Below are 20,943 nucleotides of genomic sequence, written 5' to 3' on the forward strand. Positions count from 1 at the left end.
CCCCGAAACCAAAATAATGCAAAGGGCGGCTGTGGGCCATTTAAGAGCATCCTTGTACCCCTGACTTGCTTTAGGTGGACCCAGCCCTAACTGACCCAGTGACTAGAGAAGTGTCAGATGCTATGTAGCTGTTTGTTTTCTTCCCCAGAAATCCAAAGTGGAAGACGATAGCTTTCACGTTGAGTTGGGCTCTGACTTGGATAAACCCGTGACAGCTGCTCCCAGCATGAGGCCTGGACGTGCCCGAAAACCTATTCAGTACCTGGAAGAGTCCGATGAAGAGGACATGTTTTGAATTTTAATATGAAGATTTTAAAGAGGGGATCTTACTGATCTACAGACTCGTCCTTGGAGCAGAGCTCTCTGCGGGCTACGTCAATTCTCAGAGGATTGCAGATCTCCGACCCAGGAAATCATTTTATTGAATAATTAGTATTTGCCCCAAAATGTTACGCTGCCTGAGAGTGCCGATCTCGTTTTTCCCCTTGGGTTAAACCATTTGCATGTGTTGAAACAAGAGCCCCTCCTGCACGAATCAAGCAGCAATGGCATAGCTAGTTAGAGGGGGGAAAAGCCAAGCCAGTTAGCTGGAGGAGCTAATTTCCCTGGCCCTTCACGGTCATTTTAGTGTAGAAGCCGACTTTTAGCCCACCCGATACCCTTCACACAGGCTCTGTCCTTTCCTGATTGCATCTTCTTGGAGACGGACACATTATTGCACGTCTCTAGGCTGAACATCCACAAGAGATTCAAAAATACAAGCTGCCAAGTAAGGTGAGAGCCCTTGGCCAGAGGGAGCTTTAGGTTTTGCCCTTCTCTCTCCTTCGCAGTCTCATTTCAGTCCACGCCCTGCTTCGCTCCTTTGGTGGCCCACAGCTTGCCCTGAGAAGCAGTGTGTGAGCTCAGGCCATGCCCAGGCTGCCTGGAGGAATGTCCTGTGTTATCACCTCGGTTCCCTTCAGCCCCACAGTCACATCTCAGATAACAACTGTTTGTCCCCATTTTACTGCAACAGTAAAATGTCCCTTTGGAGGCTTGATCCTAGAGCTGAGGGAGGAAGTGAAGTTAGTGACATGGGAGACCAACACAAGGCTGTGGAGACGCCTTTAATACTGGCTAAGAAAACCTTTAATGCTGGAAAGACCCTCTAGGAAGCAGGGTGGTCGTTGCAGTACGCCCAGGGTTGCTGTCAGCCCTGTTCATGGTTCCTGGGTGTTTGTCAAGTGGCCTTAGTGCCTGGATACCAGGTTGTCCAGAAGACCTGCTTCAAGCCAGTTGCCACAGACACCTGGCACAAGGGCTTCTGTAATCCAGATGCCTACGCAGAAGGAGCTAGGAAGAGAGTCTTGTTCCTTTTCCCTGGAAAGATGCCCACTGGAGCTTTTGCCTGCCTGCCACAGAGCTTTTCGACATGCTCTCCTGGAGCCAGTTGCATAGCACTGAGGGGGTTAGCTGAGCGTTTGTAAATATTTTCTGTGTTTGTAATGTGCTGTCCTGTCATTTTTATATTTCTGTAATAAAGGGGTTTTACAGCAGTTTTGCTCAGTAGCGCTGATCATGGTCTTTCAGGGGGGCCTTGGCTCTGTGCTGCTGCTTTTCACATAGATGGGAATCCCAAAATCCACAGCATTGTCTAGGCATAAGCAAAGGGCTTGGAGACACTGAATCACTTCTAATGAAGCCCTCACCCCCTTTCTCTGCCTCCAGGCACCAGATCTCAATGGCTTCATTGGCCCAACTATCAGTCTTTGGTGCCTAGTGCTCTCGAGCACCATGCAAATTGTGTCCTTGCTGCTGCTTTCTGCAGTGAATTGCCCAGCCTGGCCTCGGTCTTGTCATAGACTCATAGACTTTAAGGTCAGAAGGGACCATTATGATCATCTAGTCTGACCCCCTGCACAGTGCAGGCCACAGAATCTCACCCACCCCTCCTAGAATAATCCTCTCACCTATATCTCAGCTACTGAAACCTTCAAATACTTTGAAGACCCCAAGATGCAGAGAATCCTCCGGCTGTGATCTGTACCCCATGCTACAGATGAAGGCAAAAAACCTCCAGGGCCTCTAAGTCATTCAATGGTGGGTCCCAAACAGCCCTGGCCATGACTGGTGGATGGGGTGGCAGTGGGCTCCGAAGGAGCTGAATCCGTGTTTTAAGAGACCCTGCATTTGGCCTGGAGCAGGTCGAGTACCCCTGGGAGCTGTATAAATAGAACGATTGGATCCAAGGGAAGGATCAGGGAAGAAAGTTGTCCCAAAAACGGTAGGCTGCCCGAGAGTGCCTTGTGGAGTAGAACACCGGGTCTCTGCTCAGCTGGAGCATTAAGTGTTGGTGGATCCCTTGAAATGCTCTTCCTCTGAAAAGATTCTCCCATTGAGCTGCTCCGCTGTTGCTCCATTCTACCAGTAAATCCTTCGGTAGCTTCTTCCACAGTTGCCATGTGGGTCCAAGAGTGCTGCAGTCTTCACCCAGCCACGGCACCGGGGCCAGCATAGCCTGACTGGCCGGTTGGAGCATAGCCAGTGGCTCAGAAGCCAGGCCTGCTGCTACATGCTGAGCATGTGTGTGGCTGCCCATCTCGCTGCCCCTTGGAAAAAGGGAGCTGGGGGGGAGCTTTGTGGCCAGGCTGATTCTGGGAAAGTGGAGACTTCACCTAGGCTGCTGCTGTGAATTCTCAAAGAAATGGATGATCTTTCTCAGGGCCCACGGGGCGAGAGCCAGCCCAGTTGCATGGGGATTCACTTGACCTTGCCTGGTCCAGGCTAGTGGTTCTGCCCCCACAGTTCAACTGCTTCCCCAAGTCTGAGCCGCTCAATGTCTACTGCAGCGTGGGCCCGGCCCAGCCCCAAACAGATCATCTCACTTGCTGTAGGCAGGGCCTTAGCGGCACCCGGCGCCAGTATCCCCCAAGCACTGATTGCAGCAGCTTCATCTTCAACTGGAGTGGCTGAGAGTGAACATCCTGCTTTCCTACATGCCTCCGGCTCCCTCAAACAGCTGCGGCTGGTGCTGGGTTAGAGCCAAGAATGGATGCAAGGGCCCATCATCAGCCTGGAATGGGGTCGGAGTTCAGCCTTGTCTTTTCCTTCACGTCTCCGCTGCTGTGTTGTAATAAGTGTGTCAAGTCAGGGCAAATCGCTTTGAGGCAGGCCGGGGGGAGGTCCTCCCCCTAAGGCACCAAACCAGTCACAAAGAGCATTTCTATTCGCCACACTGGCTAGAGAGGTCACACAACTTAGACACCCCTGTTCTTTGTGCCACCACCAGTACCACTGCTTAGACTGACGAGTGGTTACGAAAACCATAGACTCATAGACTCCAAGGTCAGAAGGGACCATTATGATCATCTAGTCTGACCCCCTGCACAGTGCAGGCCACAAAATCTCACCCACCCCTCCTAGAATAATCCTCTCACCTATGTCTCAGATATTGAAGCCTTCAAATACTTTGAAGACCCCAAGATGCAGAGAGTCCTCTAGCTGTGATCTGTGCCCCATGCTACAGAGGAAGGCGAAAAACCTCCAGGGCCTCTGCCAACCTACCCTGGAGGAAAATTCCTTCCCGACCCCAAATATGGCGATCAGCTGAACCCTGAGCATGTGGGCAAGACTCACCAGTAACTCCTATCATCCCACCATTGACCTATTTCCCACTGATAATGAATGGTCAATTAGATACCAAGATCATGTTATCTCATCAAACCATCCCCTTCATAAACCCATCTAGTTTAATCTTGAAACCAGATAGATCTTTTGCCCCCACTACTTCCCTTGGAAGGCCGTTCCAGAACTTCACTCCTCTAGGTTCATCTGCTCTCCAAGGACTGGCCCCTTTCCCAGGTCACTTTATAACTCCGATCTGACCCAAAGAGCACGTTGTTAGCCAGCCCTCTAGAACAGTGGTCCCCAAACTTTCATAGCTGCCAGGAACCCGGGGGTGGGGCTATTCACGTGCCACGCTTCTGGGGGTGGAGCCACGCATGTGCCACGTGCTCAGGGCCACCTACGCACCGTGTGCCCGGGGCTGGCACCGCGCAGTGTAGATGGGGACAGTTTGCGCAAAAAAAGCCCTTTTGATCAAGAACCCGTATTCCTCAAAAAAGGAGGTTTACAGGGTCTTGCGCAAAAGGGTTTTTTTTTTTGCGCCAAACGGGCCCGTCTACACTGCTTTTTTTTGTTGCGCAACAACCTCTTCTGCAAAACGCATTGGAAGAGAATATGCAAATGAAGCGGGAGAAATTGCTAATGAGCCATTCATTTGCATTGCCACCAAAAAGAGGCAGTGCAGACGAGCCCTAAGAGCCAGACACCAGGGCCACCGTTCCAGAAGGAAATCCAGGCAGTGCATTTGGTACCGCTCAAGCATCCTTGCCTGTTGAATGTTCCTTGCCGGGCCAATCAACCCGAACCGCCTGTTGGCTGCTCTGAGGGGGAGGAATGGCCTGGCGTTTGAAATATGGACACAGCTGATGTTCAAGTACAAAATGAGGCATGGCCACCAATAGCGCCATCCTAACCAGCCCCCCCATACGTTTTAGACCCCTCACGTAGCCAGCGTGTTGCGTGGTTTGTGGCCACTGGGTACAACAATGCGCTGGGAAGACCTCTCACAATCCAGTAACGTCACACGTGGAGGGTGGCGCCACGCCCGGCTCCGTGCCCCGCCCCTGCTCAGCCGGCAGGCCGCGGCAAAGGGAAAGGGCTTTGCTGAGGGTGGCTCAACCGTGGTCCCATTGCGCATGGGGCCCAGTAGGGTCTGTGTGATCGTAGAAAATGCCCGGACCTCCAGTTGGCCCTGTTTAAAATGGCGTGAACCCGCGAGGCTTCCTGCTTTGCGCTGCGAGCTGAGCATCCCTGCGCACGAACCGCGCTGCCTGGCGCGGGGTCGGCCGACAAGCCCTGCCAAAGCTGCTTTCTCCTCAGGCCCCGGAAGGCTGCCCCGGGCTGGTGCGTGTCGGCCGTGGGACGGGGCGGAGCGGCACTGGGGCTGGCTGCAGGGAGCAGCCGAGATAAGGGGTGGGCCGGATCCCCGCATGGGGCCTGTGACTGTCATGTGGGAAGTCAGTGGGCGATAGGCAGCGCGTGGGGCGTAGCAGTGGGAGCCCCCCCAGGGTGGGGAGCAGCACGGGAAGGATGAACATGCGCCAGGAGAGATAAGCGTTGTTATCACAGGCCTTGTGTGAGGGGAAATGCCAGCCCGGCCCCTCCCCCCCCGTAGAAATAGTCACGGCAGGAGGAGTGCAGGGCGGCGTGCTCTGCAGGACAGCACCCTGCGCCGCAGCCCCGTGCGCCGAGCCGCGCCTGCGAGCACAAGGCGCGGGAGGAAAGGTCTCGCCGCTGGGTGGGGCTGACTATAAAGTGCTAAGGGCGGCTCAGCTACACCGCCAGGTGTGGCAGGGCCCTGGGCGCGCCTGGAGATGCCACCCATCAGCCGAGCGACCTTCAGCCTCATCGTCCCTGCTCAAGGCCCCTTGTGCCTCCCAGCCGTGTCTATGGTGGCTAACGTGGGCGTGCTCGGAGCAGGGACTGGCGCCACCCGGTACGTGCAAGGCCCAGTGCAATGATGCCGCATCATAATCGTCTAACCGCCAGCACCCTGGGGGGGGGGAGACGCCCACTCGCCCTTCCACCCCCCCATGCACCAGCATGCACAAGAAAGGCTTTGCAGCCTCAGTCGGGCCTCACTGTACCCATGAGAACGGCCACACTGGGGCGGCCCATCTAGCTCTGCGTCCTGTCTTCTGTCAATGGCCAATGCCAAGTGCCCCAGCAATCCAGTCTGTCACCCAGCATCTGGCAAACAGAGTCTCGCGACACCAGCCCTGCTGCATAGCCATTGATGGATCCACCCTCCATGAATTTATCTCTCTCTCTTCTGAACCCTGTTACAGTCCTGGTCTTCCCAGCATCCTCTGGCGAGGAGTTCCACAGATGGCCTGTGCTGTGTGTGAAGAAAGGCTTCCTTTGGTTTGCTTTGAACCTGCTGTCTATCTCATGACACATCCCTAGACGTCAGTTCATTTACCGAGCCCCCTAGTCTTTCTGTTATGACAAGGAATAACACGTCCTCATTTGTTTGGTGTTTGCCGGTTGGGGCAGGGATTGGACTCATTCTGATGTGCAGGTTGCGTGCTGCTTCTGAAGGGCTAATGGGAGCCCACAGTCTCACAGCTCAGTGCCTGGCTCCAGCCATTAGCATCCGAGTGCAGCGGGAGATGGGCTTCTGAGTAGGGCAGGGCCCGGTTGTTCTCTGGGGAGAAGAGCTGGAGGCTGGCACATCCCCGCAGTGGCTACCCTGGCCAGCAGTTCTGCTTTGCCAGGCCAGGAGGAGCCAGCGGCAGGTCCAGCCTCTGAGAAGCTGCGGTTAAAATAGCCTCCGTCATAGGGCCTCGCCCCTGCCAGATGCAGCCCAGGCTGCGGTTGCACCAGCCCGAGCTCTCTGAGTGATGCTGCCGGGTAACAGGTGCGACTCCCTCCCAGCACGCACTCAGGAAGAGGGGGCCCTGGGTTAGCTATTTCCTGCCTCCTGGAACTGCCATGCGGGTGGCTCCATTGCTGCGGAGATCAATGTCCCCCCCAATCTCTTCAGGCCAGCTGCAGATTTTTCCTCTCCATGTGCAGAATAATTTGTACGTGCACCAAGGCCTGTGAGAATGTGCACCGCAGGTAGCCACACCCACCCACCTTACGGGGAGCGCTGGCGGAGCTGCCCTGGGACCCTCCCCGTGTCCAGAGAGGTGCCACTGACCTGTGCCGAACTGGACCCTCGAAACTTGCCAGCCCCCCCCCTCCAGTTCGAAAGGGGCGTGGCTATTTATTTGGCCAAGCTGCCCAAGACAGATTGATTTCCTACCACCCGCAGGGCGCTGTGGCCTGTTGCAGGCAGTGGCTGGAATGCTGGGTGAGATGGGGTAAGACATTTCATGGCTTTGTTTTGCTCCAAGGCCAGACTCCATCAGGGGCGGCAGCTTCTGATTGGCTAGACACGCCCCCCCCCCCCCCCCCCCCCCCCCCCATGTGTCCCATTGAGTTTAGCTGCACTATCACAGCTACATTATAGCGCCCGGCGTGAAAGTCACAGCCCGTCCACCCACTGGTCCCTGGGCTTTTAATCCAGCCCAGCCCAGCGCTGGTGTGCAGGCAGGGGCCAAGGAGCCAGCGGCCTGCTGGGAGCCTATCAGTGGAAGTGAAGTGTTTATTGGAAGACAGTCAAGTGTGGAAAGCGCTGTCAGATTTTCCACTGCCGGGCTCTGGAGAACGTCTCCCGCACGTCCCCGCCGAGGGGGCTGTCTATTTAAGGGGCTGAGTGCTACAGAAACTCCAGGAGTCGTGGTTGTCGGGCTCCGGGCGCCGCATGCCTCGCTCAGGGAAGGCGCCTGGCCCCGGTTCCACTAGCTCCCCTCCCTGCTAGACGCTGCATATATACAGCTGCACCAGCATGGCCTCCCCCAGTGCTGAAGGGAAACTGGCCCCCAGAGCTGAAGCGAGGTAGCCTGGTCCTGCCAGCATGTCACAAACACGAATTAAGCTTCACAGGGTGACAGGTTAAAGCCATTTTGGATGGGGAAACTGAGGCACAAGGGGCAGGGGCAGCGTGCCTGGAGAGGAACGCGGCACCGTGGAAAGGCGCTGCCGGAGAGTACATCAGTTGCAAGTGGGGAAACTGAGTCACGGAGCAACATGGCTCCTCCAAGGCCACGAAGCAAGTTGATGGCGGAGCTGGGACTAGGGCCTGAGCGTCCTGGTTCCCATCCGGGCTACGTCAATTGGGACGCGGCGGCTTCCCAGGGGAACCACGTGTGCGCTCGCGGGGCCACGGCCCAGAGGGCCGTGACTAAAGGAGGGTCACGCTGCACACGCGTTCCCAGGAGGCGGCTCTAGGTCAGGGTGAAGCCGGGGCAGGCTGGGGGCTGGGAGAAGCCATGTGAACGAGACAGGGAAAGCGTCTCTTCCTGCGGCCGCATAATCAGGCATTAGGAGTATTTCCTGTTTAGTGGCGAACGCGGCACAAACAACAGGGGCCGCAGGGGAAGCCTTCTGGGAAATCAGCCCACCGCGGAGCACGGCCCAGCAGCTGGCCTGGACCGGGACGCCCACAGAGCCCTCCCTCGCACAGGCCCCACTAGGCTGGACTCACCCAGAGAGGTGCCCTGGCCTCAGTCGCCACCCCCATGCCAGCCCCGGGGGGCCCCACATCCTCCAGCCAAGGCGTTGGCCAGGCACCCGTGTGGCTCCCGGGCCGTGTGTGTCGCAGGGGCCCTTGGGCTGCACAGCGTCTCCTGGCCTTGCTTCGGTGCCCGCTGCCTGCCCCCGAGGCTTCACTGGCCTGTCTGCTGCCCGGTGCCAGGGGCACCCCAAACCTGACGTTGGCAAGGCAGTGCCGGCATGCCGCCTCGCAGGGGGGCCGGAGCCCTGAAGCCCCCTGCCCAGCAGGCCCTGCAGGGGATCCCCATGAGCACGCTCACCCTCATAGACCAGCTCCTCTGGTGGCAGCTCTGAGCCCCGGCCTCTGGCTGCTTTGTGGGCAGCCTTTTCAGGGCGTCTGAATTAGTGAGGGGCGGGGGAGGGGGCGACCACAGCCTGGCCCCATGCCAGAGTTACTGCAAGATGCAGAATTGTTCACCATTTCCTCACCCCACCCCCTGGCTCAGCAATCCCCGTTTTACACGGGGGAAACTGAGGCACGGAGCTGGCGACACAGCCTGCCCAGGCTCCCACGGCCAGTGAGTGGCAGCGTCTGGCATAGAACTCAGGAGTCCTGGCCCAGCCTTGTCCCCACTTTGGCTCATTAGCCCCCATCCTGCACCCCAAGCTGGAACAAGAACTGGCTCTCAGCCTGCCCCCCACCCAGGCTCTGACCACGCTAGGGAGGCAAGACTGCAGGGCTGGCTGCGTGAGGGGGACGCTGACCAGGGGATGGGGTACCTGGGTGCTCATGAAAGGAAGCTGCAACCCTGGGGCTCCCCGCCAGGAGGAAGTGGGCACAGAACCTGTCGGCCAGTGGGGAGGCAGCACAGGGCCGGGCGCCAGGGTGAGACCAGTGTCAGGCACCGAGGGCAAAGGTGTTGGGGGGGGGTTCCCTGTGTGATGGTTGGCCTCCCCCAGGCATGGGGCTGGGACACAGGTCTGGCCTTGGATCTTGGTTCCAGCTGAGCTGGCTGTGGGCACTACGGGGGTGGCAAGGCCTCAGACTGGGGCATTCGGGCCCTGCCCTGCAGGAGCGTTCTAGGCTGCACTCTGGGGTAACCCCCAGCCACAGTCGCATGGTGGGCGGGTTGGACCAGCAACCGGGCCAATGCTCAGGGCAGGGAATTGCCAGCCCCTGCACGTGCCAGGGACCGGGCTTGGCGATTGTCCCTGCTTGCTGGGAGGCTGGGCGCCCCTGGCCTGCCAAGCCAGTGATCCCAGCTGGGCTGTGGAGGCAGGGCTGGGGAGTCTGTGTGTTCTGGCTGCCCAGCCCACTCCCCTGCAGCTGCCAGCCTGCCCACTAGCCCAGGAATCACTGGGGTCCTCTGGCCACAGCCGCCATGTGGGGGCATGGCCCGGGGCCCCATGGGGTGGCTGCAAAGGACCAGCTGCTCCTGAGGGCAGGGCCCCATGGGAGGGGGAGCAGCCTGTGGGACGGGGGCTCAGGCTTTACCGTGGCTCCCCGGCCCTGTGATCTGACCGCGCGGCTCCGGGCACGGTGCCCACATGGGCAGGCCGCGGTTTGGGCCCAATGCTCCAGGCCGTCTATCCCCCCCATCCGCACCCCCCGCGAGTCCTGCCAGGCCCCAGCTGCTCCTGCCTGGGAGGAAAACGAAACCAGCCGAAACTCCAGGGCGGAACTGCAGGGCTGGGCGCGAGTCCAGGACGGGTCATGGGTTGGGGGCTCAGGACGCAGCCGGGTGCAGCTCTCCCATGGGGCAGGGGCTTTCCAGCGCCAGCAGGACGCCGGCCCTGGGACCCAGCGCATCCTGTCGCCCCGCCCGCAGCCTGTCTTCAGAAGCTGGGCCTGCAAGGTTAGTGCAGGGATGCGGAGGGGGGGGGGGGGTAGCCTGGCCGGGAAGGGGGTGCAGGGCCCGGGGGATTCTGGGTAGTGGGCATGGGGCAGGGCAGAGGTTCTGGGAAATATGGGGGGGGACTTGTCTGGGGATTGGGACTTTGGGGGGCTACTCAGGGGTTCTGGGTGCGGGAGACGGGGCACTGGAGGTGACTCTGTGCCCCTCATGCCCGTCGCAGGGCAGCCCCCGTTCCCCTCTTGCTCACCAGCTTCCCCCATGGGCCCCCATCCCCTGCCTGCCTGCCGGGGCCCTTGGGCACAGCCCTACACAGTATGGGGGGCAGTCTGTCCCCCCCTCCCCCACCATGGGCCTGTGCCCTGGGGGTGCCCCCTGGCCGTCCCCCCACCCCCAGCCACCGGGGGGAGGGGCTCGCAGGCGGCGGGCACAGAGGCTGTGGGGCACCCCCCGGCGGAGGGGGAGGGGGCTGCCCGGCGGGGCTGCGCTGTGCCTTTAAGAGGCTCCAGGCGGAGCTGTTGGGAGAGTCCCGAGTCCGGACAATGCGAGAGCCCGGGGCAGCCTGCGCCGAGCGGGGTTCGGGACGCGGCCCCGCCACCAGCCCCTGCCTGCAGGTACCGCCCGCGCTGGGGGGCTGGGGGAGGGGAGGCTGGGCCCCCCCCGGGCCCCCCCTGGGCCAGACCCCGAGTCCGTCCCCACATGCAGCCCTGGCGGGTGGGGGGCGAGTCCTGCCCCAGGCTGGGGGGGGGGGGGGGGGCTGCCGCTGTCCCAGGCTGGCACCACTCGGGACACGTGTGAATCCCCCCCGTGACCCCCAAAGCCCAGCTGGGGGGCAGCTCTCCCCGGGCTCCCCGGGGCTGCAAGGATGCGCACGGGGGGGAGGGGGGCTCCAGCCTCGCTGCCCCCGGCGTTAGGCACAGCTGGGCCGGGCCGGCCATGGGGTCCCGCTGGCCCCCCTGCCAGGCCCTGGGGGGCGCCGGGGCCAGGCCTGAGCTGGCAGGAACGGGGCTCCCCAGGCCGGGGGTCTGCTCCGCCTCCAGCCCCTTGGCTCTCAGTGTGGGGGAGCCCCCCGGCACCAGCCCTGCGAGGCCAAGCAGAGCAGCCCCTGTGTCCTTGGCCAGGCCGGTGCCCAGGTGCCCGGGCGGGTGGCGAGTGGCGGGGGAGGTGGAACTTGGCTGAAGTTGGGGCGGGGGTGGCATCGCAGGAGGGAGCAGAGCCCTGACCCACAGGTGGGGCGGGGGTTGGCCCCGAGAGTCCTTCCTGCCCATCCCTGCCGCTGTAGAGGCCCCGGCAGCTCCTCACCCTGTGCCCAGTGTCATCCAGCGCGGCCCGGGAGTCAGCAGCACACAGAGGTGTGCCCAGCTCGGCCTCCCTGTCCTGCACCCTCGTGGCCAGGGCACCGGCTCCACGGCCAGCTGGGGGCATCTCGGGCTGGTGCCACCAGATCTTGGCTCCAGTGGGCAGAGAGGAGCGGAAGGCGGGAGGGTGGGCAGTGGGCAGCTGGGAGCAGCTCTAAGGTGTGGCTGGCTCAGCCTCCGTCCTGCCCCCTTGCATCCAGGGCACCGGCTCCGCGTCCAGCTGGGGGCATCTCGGGCTGGTGCCGCCGAATCCAGTGGGCAGTGAGGAGCAGTGTGTGGGGGGGGGAGGCAGTGGGCGGCCGGCCCCAGCTCTAACGGGTGCTGTTCCCACAGCGCGGCCCCCACCCTGGCCCTAGCCATGGGCGAGTGGAGTTTCCTGAGCTCCCTGCTGGATGCGGTGCAGGAGCACTCGCCCATGGTGGGCCGGTTCTGGCTGGTGGTGATGCTGATCTTCCGCATCCTCATCCTGGCCACGGTGGGCAGCGACGTGTTCGAAGACGAGCAGGAGGAGTTCGCCTGTAACACGCTGCAGCCGGGCTGCAAGCAGGTCTGCTACGACAAGGCCTTCCCCATCTCCCACTACCGCTTCTGGGTCTTCCACATCGTGGTGCTCTCCGCCCCGGCCCTGCTCTTCGTCATCTACGCCATGCACCAGGGCGCCAAGCTGGAGGGGGCCGAGGGCGGCGGCCCCGGCCCCGTGCCCCCGCCCCGGCTGCAGCCCAGCCAGCGCAGCCACCACGTCCGCAGCTTCTACCTGGCCAACGTGGCCATGCGCATCCTGGCCGAGACTGGCTTCCTGGTGGGCCAGTGGCTGCTCTACGGCTTCCGGGTGGAGCCGCACTTCGTCTGCGTGCGCCCGCCCTGCCCCCACCAGGTGGATTGCTTCGTGTCCCGGCCCACCGAGAAAACCATCTTCATCTACTTCTACTTCACGGTGGGCGTGGTCTCCATGCTGCTCAGCCTGGTGGAGCTGGCCCACCTGCTGGCCAAGGCCCGGTGCCAGAGCCGGGCCGCTGCCGAGCCCCCGGCTGTCCCCGCCGCATCCTACGAGCAGCAGGAGAACTGGTCCAACCAGGCCCACGAGCAGTGCCAGCACTTCCTGCCCCCCCCGGGAGAGAGGGGCACCAAGGGGGCAGCCTGCGGCGTCCCCAACCACTACGGCCCCTCGGCCCCGTTCCAGCCCCGAGCCCCCTCCGAGAGCAGCAAGGCCGCCCGCACCGCAGCCAGGACCGATTTGATGGTCTAGGCGGGGGCTGCGGCCCAGCTCCACTGATGCCCGTCGCCAGGCCCTCCGCTCAGCAGGGCTGCGGTGACACCAGCGGCCTGAATGGGCTGTTCTCAGCCCTCGGGGACGGGGCTGCTGCAGCTTCACGTGCCCCCAGCAACCGGCCGGCTGTGCCCCACGGGCCTGGGGTCCGTGTCTGCCCTGTACAGCCTTGCGGCAAGCTGCTGCGCTGCAGGGGACTGACCTGGGTCTCGTCGCGGCTGCTACAGGGAGTGACAGTGTTGCCCAGGGGTTAGCAGTGGCTGGCACGTGGGAGAGCTGGGGGCTCATGCCGGCTGGTGGAGGCTTCCAAATGGAGGCCCAACAGACCCCGCCCCTCTGCCTGCTGCTCAGCCAGGGGACAAGACGGATAGCGAAGCCGGGAAGTGGGGATGGGGGGCTCTGGGACCGGGTGAAACGGCCTCGCCGCCCACCCACTTTTGATACTTTTTTGAGCATAAGGAAACTTTTTAATTAAAAAAAAGAGGCAAACTGGTTCTTTGTGAGCAAGGTCGGTACCGTCACCAGCAGAGCGGTGGGGGCAGGGCTGGGGGGGGCTGCAGGTCAGGCGTGAGGGGCATCAGCAAAACGCGGGGGGTGGGGGGAGCCCAGGGCTGGGATAGCAGAGGCTCGGGCACTGGCTGAGCTGGGGGAGGCAGGGTTGCAGGTCGGGTGTGAGGGGCACTGGTAGGGCATGTGCTGGGGTTCCCATTAATCACTCGGTGCTTTGATCTGCTGCCTGGGGCAGCGCAGTGGGGCAGGGCACATGTGGCTGTTGTGCTGCCATGCAGGGGGCAGGGGGCAGGAGCCAGGGGCTGGCTGGGGGCCATGTTCCCCTGTCGCCTGTTTCCTGTTGTGGGAGGGTAGGGCCGCGCCCAGAGGTTAGTGGAAAAGAAACACACCAAGCCCACCCCCTAGATCCTGCATCAGAGCCCCCTCCCCCATTAACCCTCTCATGGCCAGCCCAGTGCCCAAGCAGAACTCTGGGGTTCTGTCCAGGGCGCAGCGTGGGGGGGGGGGGGGCACCATGCTATACCTCAGTTTCCCCAGCTGTAAAGCTGCAGGTGCATTCATATGTCTGGGAGAGGGGGAGGGGGGGAAACCAGGCTGCCCAGAAGCAGGAGGGGACAACCAGATTGCTGGGGGGGGGAGGGGTGAATTGCAGCATCACCACCCCCTAGTGCCCAGCGCCTAGAACAGCAGGCCCAGGAGAACCCAGCACCCGGAGCAGGTTCTGCCCGGCTGGTCTCTGCCGGTGCTGGATCTCCCTGTGCACACACCTGGCCCTCCCCCGTGTGGGACGGTCGCCAGTCACTTTCCCAGCAGGGTCTGGTGAGCGGGCCACAAACACCCACTGACTTGTGGATCCCTCCCCCCCATGTCTCAGCTGAGGACCACAGCTACTTCCCTGCTCTCCGGGTGACCCCCACCCCATCCCTTACAAACCAGGGTCTCAGTCTGTCCTGCTCTGCTTCCAGCCCCGCCCTGGCCGTGCCCAGCCCCACCTGCTACTGGCTCAGCTGTGCAGGGAGCCCAGCTGGGCTCGGGGAGGGAGGTGGGGGTGGAGCACCCCAAGTGGGCCCATCGGCCCAGGCTGGCAGGACCCCAGCTTTGTGAGGGTGGGGGGTAGTGCTATGGAAACACATCCCCCACCCCGTGGGCAGACCCCCCCCAGTGCAAATTCCCCCCCCCTCCCAGGCTCAGCCTGCCCCACTGTGCTCTGGGACAGTGGCCCTCTCCCCAGGCTGCCACAGAGTTAATGTGCGAGTGCCATGAACTGCCCCCGCCCCCGCACTGCCACCATCCCTCCCTCTCCACAGCCCCAACCCCACCCCTACTTCTCCCACCCCCACTGCTGCCAGAGCCCCCTCTCCACAGCCCCCTGCCCGCCCCTACCTCCCCCACTGCTGCCAGTGCCCCTCCCTCTCCACAGCCCCCTGCCCGCCCCTACCTCCCCCACTGCTGCCAGTGCCCCTCCCTCTGCCCACACCTACATCCCCCACTCCCACTGCTGCCAGTGCCCCTCCCCACCCCCCACTGCTGCCAGTGCCCCTCCCTCTCCACAGGCCCCCCCCACTGCTGCCAGAGCTCCTCCCACCCCCCTGCATGGCAGTCACAGGGCACGTGGTGTGGGGGGCGGGAGGGAGAATCACCAGGGACAGGCCTCCTCTGGCCACCAGCATCTAACAGACTAAGCCCTGTGCCCAGGCCAGCGGAGGTGGGAAGGGGGCAGCAGCAGGTAGAACTCCTGCCCTTCGTCCCCGCAGCCTGGCCTCCCTCACGGGGCAGGGACGGAGATGGCAGCAGCATCTTCTCCCCAGGGGCCCGGCTGGATCATGTGGGGCAGGGCTGGGGGCGGCCAGGGCACTAGGCACGTCCACACGTGCGGGGGACCCCCTGGGGGGGGCTAACAGGACAGTTTTGCCAATGCCAGGCTCAGCTCTGCCCCCCCCCCCTGCTTGGCAGGTGTATGAGGAGCAGCCCTCCCCCCAATCCCTCATGCAGAACCCCCCAGGCCCTGCAACATGTCCATGGGTAGCCTTCATGTGCCCCCAGCAGATTTGGGGGGGGGGGGGGCGCTGGTTCCCCTCCTCTAAGAAACGTGCTTCAAATCAAACAGGCCTCTACCGCCCCGTGGTGTGTCCTGTCAGGGGGTGTGGATCTCAGAAAACAAAAACCTCTTGCGTACATGGGGGGAGGGGGGACCATGGGGGGGTAGCCTAGGCTGGAATGGGGGGGGACTCTCCTTTGGTTTGTTTTTCTTCCTCTTTCAGCTTCTCCCCAGAGATTCCAAAGTCAAAATCTCAACAACAACAAAAAATTTAATAATAATAAATTGTGTGGAGCCCCACCCCCACCCCTCTTCACATCCAGAACCGTGACCCTCCCCCCCGCCAACCGCAGCACGTCTCTAAAAACCCCTCCCGACTTTTACAAAGTTTTTCAAAGGTATTTATAGATATTTATAGCTATTTATAGATATATAATCTGGCTTTGCAATGACTCGGCCTCAGGTTCCTGGTGGGTGTTTCTGGTTTTACCTGAAAAGCGAATTGGATTTTTGTTCGTTTTGCTGGTGACGACAGGCGTGTGTGTGTGTGTGGAGGGGGGGGGGCGGGGGTGTCCTAGGGGGTGCGTGACGGCCACTATCAGCTGATCGATTTTGCTCATGAAAATTTTTAAAAAACAACAAACGTTACCCAAACCGACCCTCTTCCCCCCCAACCCCCCGGAAACACTTGAAATGCAACTCAACCAAAAGACACTTCATCTTCACATCGGTGCGGGGCGCCCCCAGCCGTGGGCCGGACCCCTGCGACAGCGCGCTGGGGGGGTGAGCGTGGGGGAGAGCTGGGCGCTGGTTTGCTCCAACCTGGGTACAAACATCACCGGCTGGGAGGGGAGGCGGGTCCATAAACCGGCCCCAGCTGATGTCAGCGCGGGCTCAGCGCCCCCCGCGGAGCCTGTGGCCCCCGGCACGGCCCACGGGATCCAGTTCTGACCACAGCAGAGTCCGTCACAAGTCAACGGGGAAGCCACGGCCACAGCGTGTGCTGGTACGGACAGGAACGGGCTAGGGGCCGGGGCGCGGAGGGGGGGGCGGCACGCAGCGGCGTCACCTCCTCCCCCTCCTCCGTGGCTCGCCATGCGGCCCTCGGGCCTGGCAGCAAAGACTAGCAGCGGCATCCCGACGCCGGCGCCGGTGGCGGCATCATGGCGAATGGGTGGCCGGGCTGCTTCTGTTGGAGCTTGGCGAGAGGCTGGGGCTGCAGCTGCCAGGGGGCGGCGCCAGGCTGCTCAGGCGGGAGGCACCTGGCTGCCCGCCCAGCGTGTCCATGCCCTCTGAGTTCTCCAGCATCTCCTGGATGAGGGGCGGCATGGAGCCGGGGATCTCCATCTTCAGCGTGATCACCCGCTCGGCACCTGCAGGCAGAGGGGGGACAGCTCAGCAGGGAGACGAGCAGCACGAGCCGGGGCGGGGAGCTCATGCAGGACCCCCGCCTGACCCGCCACAGGAGACGGAACTGGGCCCCTTCCAGGAACCCGGACAGAATCTGGGGTACCAGGTGTCCGCCTTGGGGGTGCAGGGTGCACTGGGGGAGCTGCTTGGAGTCACCTCTGTGTGCTCAGCCTGCACCCCAGCATCACACATGCCTGGGGGGAGAAACCTGCCCCTCCCTGGCCAAACTTCACTGCCTGCAGGGAGGGAGGCCACCCCCAGTCCCTGGCCCCCCAGCCTCTCCCCCCTCTGCCCCACCCCTCACCCTTGGCGCTGATGCTGCGTAGGTCCGTGATCTTCATCAGCATCTTGGGGAACATGTGGGGCTTGTTCGGCCGCCTCTTCCTCACGTAGATCTTCAACGCCTCCAGCAGCGGCTCCTGCAGCTTGTCCACCTTGTCGGCCTGCTCCAGGTCCTGGCGGTCTGGGGGCGGGAGCGGGTCAGCGCTGGGGCTGAGCCCCTCCCCAGCCGCCGCAAAGGGCTGAGTGTGTCCCCCTCCCTTCCCAGTCATAAAGCCAGTCTAGCGCCCAGCTCCCCACCAGGGGGCGCTGTCGGGCAGGGCTCGAGGCTCGCCTGCCTAGCCACAGCGGAGAGGGGCTATCAGCCCCCTTTCCCCCCCACCCCGCTGTATTATTGGGGGGGGGGTCACGTCGGGACACGGCAGAGTTTGCAAATAACTATTACAGGGGTAGGAGACTTTAACCCCTTCAACCCACTCTCCCCCAGCACCTTCGTCCCCCCCCATCGTGTGCCCAGCACGGTGGCCCTTGCCAGTCCCCCACCCCCCGGTTCTCACCCCCGCAGATGAGGCAGATGGCGCTGAGCAGCCCGGTCTCCGCATCGTCCATCTCCAACGGCAGCAGCTGGTTGGCGAAGGCGAAGACCAGGTCGGTGAGCGGCCCGAACCCGGCGTTGTGCATCTGGGTGCGGTTGAGGGTCAAGCCGTCCGAGAAGGTCATGGTGTCCTGCTCCGGCGTGTAGCGCGTGCAGATCCGCAGGATCTAGCGGGCAGAGCCAGTCTGAGTGCAGCCCCGGCCCTGACACCCCCCACCTCAAGCTCCCTGGTCCGCCCAAGGACACTGCCCCCTGCTGGCCAGGCACGGCCCAGCCCAGTGCCCAGGCTCAGGGGTGCGGGGGGGTCTCACCAGGATGTCGAGGCAGGCGGCTTTGAGCAGGGTGATCTGGTCGGCGATGGTGAGCGTGGTGAAGCCAGGCAGCTGCTTGGCGAATTCCACCGTCTTGATGATACACTTGGTGGAGAGTTCGCTGAACTTGTCCCACAGGTCGATGTCCAGCGAGACCCGCTGCTCCGAGCTGTTGTTCTGCAGGGATGCGCCAGCCCCAGTGAGCGGGAGGGAGTCAGCCCCACAGCGGGGCCCACCCCCGGCCTGGCACGAATGGCGCTCTGCCCATGCCTACCGGTAATTAACGAGGGAGGGGGGGCACTGTACCGCTGGGGAAACTGAGGTACAGGACAGGGAAGCAAGATGTCCAAGGGACACAGGAGTCCTAGCTCTCAGCCCCCTGCTCTGACCATTACGCTACACTCCCCTCCCAGAGCTGAGGACAAGGCAGCAGCAGGCTGGGAACAGCCCCTGCCAAGAAGGAGCAAGTGGGACCCTCAAGGATGTTGGGGGGGGCGGGGAAACAGCGTGCTCACCGCTAGGCCAGCACAGGAGCCAAGAAGCAGCCTGCCCACCCTGGAGCTCCAGCCCCCTTCCCCTGGCCCTGCCAATCCCCAAGCTGTCTCTGTCCCTCACTCCCGACCCGCAGCCCAGTGGGTGCCATGCCGGTGCCCAGTGCCAGCGCTTCCCAGGGGCCGGGACAGGCCGGAGCACTCACCGTAGTGTATTTGCCCAGTTGGCACAGGGCGGGGAAGGTCTCCTGGTGGGCCTTGCGCACCTTCTCAATGAGATCCTCCACCTCGGGCGTGAGGATGTAGCTCTCCGAACACTCCTGCTTCGGCGCCTCCTTCTTCTTCTTGTTCCTGTCGTTCCGGACAGCTGGGGGCGGGGAGCGGGCAGACAGGTGAGCAGGCCGGCCCCGATGCCTCTCAGTGCACCCCCCCTTCTAAGGACAGGTGGGGTCGCCCCTCGGGTACGCCCTGGCTCTGACCGCTCAGCCATCACAGACTGTACTGGGCACCAGACGCAGCCCTTGGGCACATCAGGACCCACAGCCCTTAGCACGGGGGCAGGGCAGGGAGAGAAGCCAGCTTGGAGATGGGGAGTGCGGTGACACGGTTATCAGCTCAACCTCAGCTCAGCCCCACGCGCCCTGCCTGGCCCCAGCTCAGCATCCGTCTCCTACATTCTGGGACGGGGAATCCCCGCGCTGGCACGGAACGGGGACCCCAAATACGCCCTGGAGACCGAGCCCTCGCTGGGCCTAGCAAGGGGGTTGTACATGGTGGCCAGCCACGGAAAGTACCAACAAATGCTCCTGTAAGTCTGCAGACCTGGCCAGGAGCGGGGCCCCGTTGTGCCAGGCGGGTGCCCAGAGCCAGCCGGGAGGGGGCCCTGTTGTGTATCCCCAGCCCTGCCCCCTGGTATCCCCATCCCATGCTCCCTGGGCTGCCCAAGAACCAGACACTGCCCCCTGCTGGCCAGGCCCAGCACAACCTGGTGCCCGGGCTCGGGGATACACCAGGCTGCTCAGACCCAGGCCGTGACCAGCCCTACGCAGCGAGTGGCAGATGCCCCGTGGCGGGCGCCCGAACGCAGCGTGTCCCTGCCCTGCACAGAACAGCCCATCTCCAAGGGGACGGGGGGAGCAAGGGACAAGGAGTCTGCCACTGGAGGGGGCGGGGCGTGTTGGGGAGCTGGGGGGGGGGGTGAGGCAATACGGGGGGGTGGGGTGATGCAAATAGCCCTGAGGGAGAAAATGGTGGCAGGGCCAGCAGCCCCGAAGGACGGGCAGGAGGCTGGGGCAATATCGGGGGTGGGGTGAGCAGCCCCCCAAGGCAGAAGCAGGGGGAGGGGCAAAGTGTGTGTGTGGAGGTGGGGGGGGGGGGTGAGCAGCCCCGAGGGTGGGGCTGGGGGCGAGTGGAGCCAACAGCCGCGGTGCACACGACTCTAAAACGCGCCGGGGCCATCAGCCGCCGATGCCGGGGACAGCCGATCGCTCAGGGCCGCCCGCTGGGGGGAGGGGAGCGGGGCTCGGGGAATCACTCACGTCCGCTCGGCAAATCCAATCACGTGGAGAGGAGAGAAATGCCGGGACAATTCGGGAAGGGAAAATTGCCGCCATGACACGGCGTTCATCATCCGCCCAGCACCGGCTCCAGGGCACGGCCCAGAGCCAGCCGCACCGGGGCCTCTGCTAATCCCCTGCCCTGGCTCCAGGACACCCACCGCAGCCAGCGGCTATAGCCCCGGGATGGGGCAGGCTGGGAAGGGCCCCCCAGCTCCACAGCTGGCCCCCGCAGCCTCAAGACCCAACCCACAGAGACCTCCCTTTGGCCACGGCTGGCTCTCATCATGCACTGGGGGGCAGTCCTGCTCCACCCCAGCCAGCGGGAGAGGGGGAAACCTGGACCGCTCCCAGCCAAAAGGGGCCCCCCCTCCCTACACACACAGGCCAGGCACCCCTCCCCCGGCCTGCATGGCCCCCCCATGTCGGCCTGGCACGATGCCCTCGCCAGCCCCTGGGCACAGGCTGCGCCACCTCCCACGCACCCGCTGCGCCGGCTCGGGGCACACGGGGCTGGGCTCGCGGGGAGGGGCGGGGGGGCTGGGCCAGGCAGCTGCGCCCCCGTTGGTCTCTGCAGAGCGACCCACCCCCGGGCAGGCAGCCGCAAGCGGGCGGGTTTACAGGCGGGCGCCATGACAACTGGCATGCAGACGCCAGGAGGCCCTTGTCAGCGTCATTTATCTCTGACATCATCAATCACGGGTTGCCAGGGCAACGGCCTGGATCCCACAGGAAGGGGGGGGCCCAGCTGCTTAGCCTGACTGGAAACCCCCCCCTCCTGTGCCTTGACTCTGGGTGGGGGGAGGGCGGACTGGTGCCCCCCTCTTGTGCCTTGACTCTTGGGGGAGGGGAGCACATGACCGGTACCCCCTGCAAGCGCAGCTCAGTGCCTCCCTTGCCAATGCAGCCAGAAGCCCCCCCCCCCGGAGAGGGGCTGGGATTTCAGACCCACATCCAATCCAGGGAATCGGCTTTTTTCCATGTCTCCTGACTCCGGGCTCAGCAAAGCATCCAGAGGCAACATCCCTCCCCCACCCGGCCCCCCAGTGCCAAGCTCCTTAGCCAGCCCCCAGTGCTGTGCCCCCCAGCCAGACCCCTGAGATGATGGGCCCTGGACAGGACAGACAGGC

The 20,943-nt window shown here is 63.1% G+C and overlaps 3 protein-coding genes across 8 annotated transcripts in view; 2 read left to right on the top strand and 1 right to left on the bottom strand.

The window, feature by feature from the left end:
* The window catches only part of TOP2A (DNA topoisomerase II alpha), a 32,120-nt gene extending 30,585 nt beyond the window's left edge, over positions 1–1,535 (top strand). For both annotated transcript variants that reach the window (XM_014569098.3, XM_075911134.1), the window contains exon 35: positions 149–1,535. In XM_014569098.3, the coding sequence (XP_014424584.3) occupies positions 149–295 (147 nt within the window). In that variant the 3' untranslated portion in view covers positions 296–1,535. The remainder of the gene's footprint in view (positions 1–148) is intronic.
* Positions 1,536–9,821: 8,286 nt separating this feature from the next.
* Positions 9,822–13,117, top strand: GJD3 (gap junction protein delta 3). The gene is made up of 2 exons (XM_075911364.1): positions 9,822–10,001; positions 11,690–13,117. Exons 1-2 carry the CDS (start codon positions 9,901–9,903, stop codon positions 12,600–12,602), a joined length of 1,014 nt encoding a protein of 337 aa, XP_075767479.1. The 5' UTR covers positions 9,822–9,900; the 3' UTR covers positions 12,603–13,117.
* A 1,811-nt stretch (positions 13,118–14,928) lies between these two features.
* RARA (retinoic acid receptor alpha) overlaps positions 14,929–20,943 on the bottom strand; it is a 66,401-nt gene continuing 60,386 nt past the window's right edge. For all 5 annotated transcript variants that reach the window (XM_075911574.1, XM_075911573.1, XM_075911575.1 and 2 more), the window contains 5 exons: positions 18,464–18,624; positions 17,767–17,943; positions 17,418–17,622; positions 16,886–17,044; positions 14,929–16,544 (listed from right to left, as the gene is read on the bottom strand). In XM_075911574.1, the coding sequence (XP_075767689.1) occupies positions 16,333–16,544; positions 16,886–17,044; positions 17,418–17,622; positions 17,767–17,943; positions 18,464–18,624 (914 nt within the window). In that variant the 3' untranslated portion in view covers positions 14,929–16,332. The remainder of the gene's footprint in view (positions 16,545–16,885; positions 17,045–17,417; positions 17,623–17,766; positions 17,944–18,463; positions 18,625–20,943) is intronic.

Source organism: Pelodiscus sinensis, chromosome 29 (assembly GCF_049634645.1).
Source record: "Pelodiscus sinensis isolate JC-2024 chromosome 29, ASM4963464v1, whole genome shotgun sequence".
Lineage (NCBI taxonomy): Eukaryota > Metazoa > Chordata > Testudines > Trionychidae > Pelodiscus > Pelodiscus sinensis.

What these genes read in the sequence shown, in the direction of transcription:
- GJD3 (XM_075911364.1), top strand. Translation starts at nt 9,901, where the DNA reads ATGGGGCAGGGGCTTTCCAGCGCCAGCAGGACGCCGGCCCTGGGACCC. An exon ending in TCAGAAGCTGGGCCTGCAAG is followed by an intron (nt 10,002 to 11,689) that starts GTTAGTGCAGGG and finishes CTGTTCCCACAG; the next exon opens with CGCGGCCCCCACCCTGGCCC.